Genomic DNA, 4,771 nt, shown 5'->3' on the forward strand with positions numbered 1-4,771 from the left:
AGCAGAACGTACGTTATCGATTTAATGTTTTCATTAAAACCTTGTCTTCAGACAATATTTATTTACCCTACCATACGACCATCGTTTGTGCAAAATTGATTTTGATGTTTAAACAAGAAGCGGTTTTCATTCCCGTGTAGTGTGTATTAAATCTGTTGCGTTTCAATATACAGTAGGCCTACTCTGTTAGTAATAAACTGTTTTTGTCTGCCACAATTAATGCCGATATTTAGGTCATTCAAGGGCAAAGATGGAGCATGTAGCTAATGTGCCGATAAACTGATGGGAATAGGCCTAGTGCTCGACTAGAGTAGTGATAAATTGCGACTCATATTCAGTGCCACTCAATGAACAAACTTCATCTGTGTTTTAAAAGCCATTGAGCTAAATAATACAGGTCTCTCTCCAATTAAATACCACTTTTGGAAAAACTTCATCCGTGTTTTAAAAACCATTTTGTTAGGTTTATCATCATTATCATCATCGTCTTCATCATCATCATCATCATTATCACCACCACCATCATCATTATCATCATCATCATTTTGTTAGGCTTATCATCATCATAATCATCATCACCACCATCATCATCACCACCACCATCATCATCATCATCATCATCATCATCATCATCATCATCATCATCATCATCATCATCATCATCAATCATCATCATCATCATCATCATCATCATCATCATCATCATCATCATCATCATCATCATCATCATTTATTATCATTTATTATTAACTTCTATTTACTTAAATATCCCAAGATATTGGAATGAGTCAATAGACTACCTATTCTTATGAAATGATCAACGTAATCAGGGGTAACAGAGGATAGGTTCCCCCACTCCCTCCCCACAAAAAAAGAGAAAGAAAAATGAGAGAAGGAAAGAAAAGGAAGAAGAGGAGCACGGTATTTTCAAAACTAGCTAATGTACGATTTAAATTCTATGTACCAGTGTCTATAATAAAGCATTCTTTGAACAAAAAAAACAAAAAAAAAAACAACCCACCCCCTGTGCTTTGTGCTTCAAATGGCTCCTACCCAGGTTTTCTCTTGATCCGCCCCTGGGTCATTATTTATTAATAATAAGCTATAACTGTGGACCGAAAGTGAAGTCTTGTTCGTTAGTCATTTGTTAGTATTGTTTTCTTTTCGGTCTTCCTTCCTTGTTGAGTAAGAGATGTAACAGACTAGCATATAACATTCTTCATTTGAATAAATTTGCAAGAAATGTCCCTAACGTGTAGCCATTGCATATCTTTACCTCTTTAATATTAGTTTTGCCTTTCCAATGTTCCATTTGAATTGGGATTAACGTTTGTTAATGATTCAAGTCATAGACTAAATTTTCTATGAAGTACGACTTTTTTTTGGTCTTCAGTCTCTGACAGGTATTCATGACTAAGTCTAAACTGGTGATAAGTGTGATAGTGCTAGGTAGGTTATAACGTCTTCTGTGTGGTGATGAGTTGTAAGTCGGGTACGACGGTCATTTGACTGTCGACTAACGAATCATCACCGCTTTGTGAGCGTTTGATGCGATTTCGATGTGGTGTTGATTGCGGCGAAGTCGATGGCAGCCAGAGCGGACTGTAGTTAAATACGTCCGTTGCGCGATCTTTTTATCGAGTTGCGTTTGTCCGACAGATCGTCTGCGCCGTTTGTGTCCGTCTTAAATTCGTTTCTTGTTGAAAATAAATTAAAGCCCGTGGTCATGTTAATGGAATCCATAGGATGGAGCAGGTCTGGCTTAACCCTAAATTTCAGTCTCGCTATCTTAATTCACTATGGCATGTCGAAAGAATAAATTATAATTTAAAGGGTGTACGGTTGGTTTTGTTATGTTAATGTTATATTATTTATACTTTTTTTCAACTTCTATTTGAGTAAAGGTCATATTCATTTGTTATGGATAGTAATTTAGTTACCGTACTTTATTAAACAATAGTAGCGATAATCTTGGTTAAAAAGAGAACAGTGGTGGATTCAAGGTCTTGTCAAATTGCTATCTACATCTATTTCAATTAATTTCATATATTATGTATTTCGGTACCTTTTGCGACTATTCTTGAGACCAGCTTACGGAATGGACGAACGAACAAACATGAGCGAACAGAACAAAACATAGGAACGAATATAACGAATAGATAAACGAATGAACTCGACAAACAAACGAATGACACGAAATAAAGATATGAACGAACACAACGAGAACACAAAGAGCTTGATTTTTTTAGCTGCCGTATTAAAACGAAAGCCTTTTACATAATAGAAATTAATGACATTTTTTCCAAACGGCATTATTGTGGCGTTTCATAATATGGCTTTGAGATTAGCTGTCAGTGTAAGAACTCGACAGTGGCGTAACGATGGGGCATGAGGCCCATAGAAAGGCTTCTTCTGGATAATACCTTAGTGGCTGGGGGACGCGTAACACCCCTGGGGTACGGGACGAAGCCCTCATTCGTTCTAGTGTTCTCGACTTTTCAGGCCCGTATTTTGATGGGGTTTATTACACGTTCTGCTCATATGGGGCCCTTTCGTCCGATTTGGTATCCATGGACCAGGACCGTCCTGTTAAAAATGGTTTAAAATCCTGGGACTTCCGAAAGTTCCGGGCCGCAGGCTTTAGCCAGTGAGAGCTTAACGGCAGCACTCAGTTTTCAACCTTTACTTCTGCTTCTATTATTATGTTTGAAACTGAGAGCCTGTTAAAGAATTATGTGTTAACTGGATATGTTGCAGGGCACATGATAGTTAAGAAAGAGGCTTTATTAATACACTGTGGATATTGTTGCGACGATTTTACACAAATCCTGAGAGGTGTTGATTGGTGAAGTTGGCTTGATTCTAACCTCTTTAACTTCAGTTTCGCTCTCGTAATGCACTACCGGTATAGGCATGTTGGAACAATATATATCTTTAATAAATATCCTTATAAATAGGCCTGGCAGAACTAGAGAAATTTAATATTGATTATTAAATAGCCATTTTTGTTTGTTTCAGTTATGAGATATGCTGCAATTAGCTAGGCCTATTGTACAGTTTCGGTTTTAATAGCATGTGAAGTTCTTTTTTATTTCGTAATTTCCCCGTATGTTCTGTTAGGCATAAATATTAATATTTTGTTCTTGTGTTTAGCTTATAACTTAAGACCAAACTTACCGTACTTTGTACCAGGTAAGGGTTTGTAAGTTAGGCCTATTTATTTATTTATTTTTTAAAATTTATTTCCATATGTTCAGGGCAAGCCAAGATCAACCTGTAGTTGATAATACACAACAAAGTGAATATTTTTGAAAAATAATGAAATTTCAACAAAAATCAAAATATAAAGAAAAAATAAAAGATACATAAAGGTGGGATTTGTATGCAATAAACAAGAAAATTACAGAAAATGGCGAAAAGAAGAAAATGGAATCAAAGAGAAAAACAGATGAGGGAATTTTATACTTAATTTAAACTAATTAGCCTAGACCTTGAAAGTGCATTGTTGTGGCCCGGGCTCCAAGTTTGAGCACCGTTAGTCCCCTCCTCTCGTCGGCGCGGGTATGTCGAGCCATAGCCAGATACTGTGTGCTAACCCTATCTGTTACATAAAACACATACGTTGCACCTACCCGGTTTTAAAAAATAAAACAACATTAGGTGGCAACGATGAAATGTGCATCTCGCTGGTTGACAGTCAGATTCACGTGGACGTCGTATATAAAAACAACTGAAGTTGGCTCCATTCCTATCTGAAATCTGATTGGCAAAGAGGCGCATAGAGGTTCCGCAACTGGCTGATAAAACCATCTGGTCGCTGATGTGTTTAGATAATATCATCGATTATTTTTTATTCAAGTTACATTTTCTCTGAGTCCATAGACCGAACGTTAAACACTAGATGTTTTATGAATGCCTAGGACTAATCATGTCGGGTTGTACAGATTCATAGTTTATATTAATATAATAATAATAAACAATGATCGTCGCGAATGGTGTTTCAGAGCCGAATGGAAACATTGCTGGGCCCGCCGATGATACAGTTAAAACTGAGCAGAGCACAGCCTTCCTGCAGATAGCGAACGAAGGTAAGTCGTTTTTGGATTATTAATAAGCACACGTTTCCTATTATTTTATAATAGGTGGGTCTATATTGTTGAAATATACAGATAGGCCTATTTCCGCATCTCTACTCTCACTAACAGCAGGCCCTCGATACAAATATTATGCTTTGTGAACGAACAACAACGCGAAGTGTTAATCTAACTAACCATTTATAGACTATTGATTAATAAACATTGATTAATAGGCCTATTGTGCGTGCAATGAGAATTGCCGGTATTCAGTTTCATATAATTATTATTCCTATTTTAATGGTCATAGGCCACATAATATATCTGCATACATATAATGTGTCCTATTAATCTGTTTTTAGACAATAGCCCGTTACTTCTCTAACACATGTGTCCTATATTATGTGACATATGAAAGAGTGTGTTTATATGCTCTCTGTATATATTTATTTATATATTACGTTTACTTATTCAATTTGACACCTGGCATGTAAAAATCAAATGAAATAGAAGAGGCCCATTAACAAGTTTAAACAGATTAAAGCTTTGTCTGTATAGATCGTAGGGCTACTGTCTACTGACCAAATGGTCAATACATGACGAATAACACAAAATATAAAAAAACAAATTGTATCGAAATCCGAAAATCTAATCTTTTGATATTCAACTTGATTATAGGCCTATACTACCTTAAGCCT

General features: G+C 36.2%; 1 protein-coding gene across 1 annotated transcript in view; it reads left to right on the forward strand.

Annotated features, from left to right (window-relative positions):
- Positions 1 to 902: 902 nt before the first annotated feature.
- The window catches only part of LOC117106188 (transmembrane protein 163-like), a 13,366-nt gene continuing 9,497 nt past the window's right edge, over positions 903 to 4,771 (forward strand). Inside the window, exons 1-2 of the mRNA XM_033247541.1 lie at positions 903 to 1,449; positions 4,005 to 4,088. Of these exons, the coding sequence (XP_033103432.1) occupies positions 1,410 to 1,449; positions 4,005 to 4,088 (124 nt within the window). The 5' untranslated portion in view covers positions 903 to 1,409. The remainder of the gene's footprint in view (positions 1,450 to 4,004; positions 4,089 to 4,771) is intronic.

The sequence above is a fragment of the Anneissia japonica genome, unplaced genomic scaffold, assembly GCF_011630105.1.
Source record: "Anneissia japonica isolate Jap-2015-1 unplaced genomic scaffold, ASM1163010v1 scaffold288019_len225695_cov184, whole genome shotgun sequence".
Classification (NCBI taxonomy): Eukaryota; Metazoa; Echinodermata; class Crinoidea; order Comatulida; family Comatulidae; genus Anneissia; species Anneissia japonica.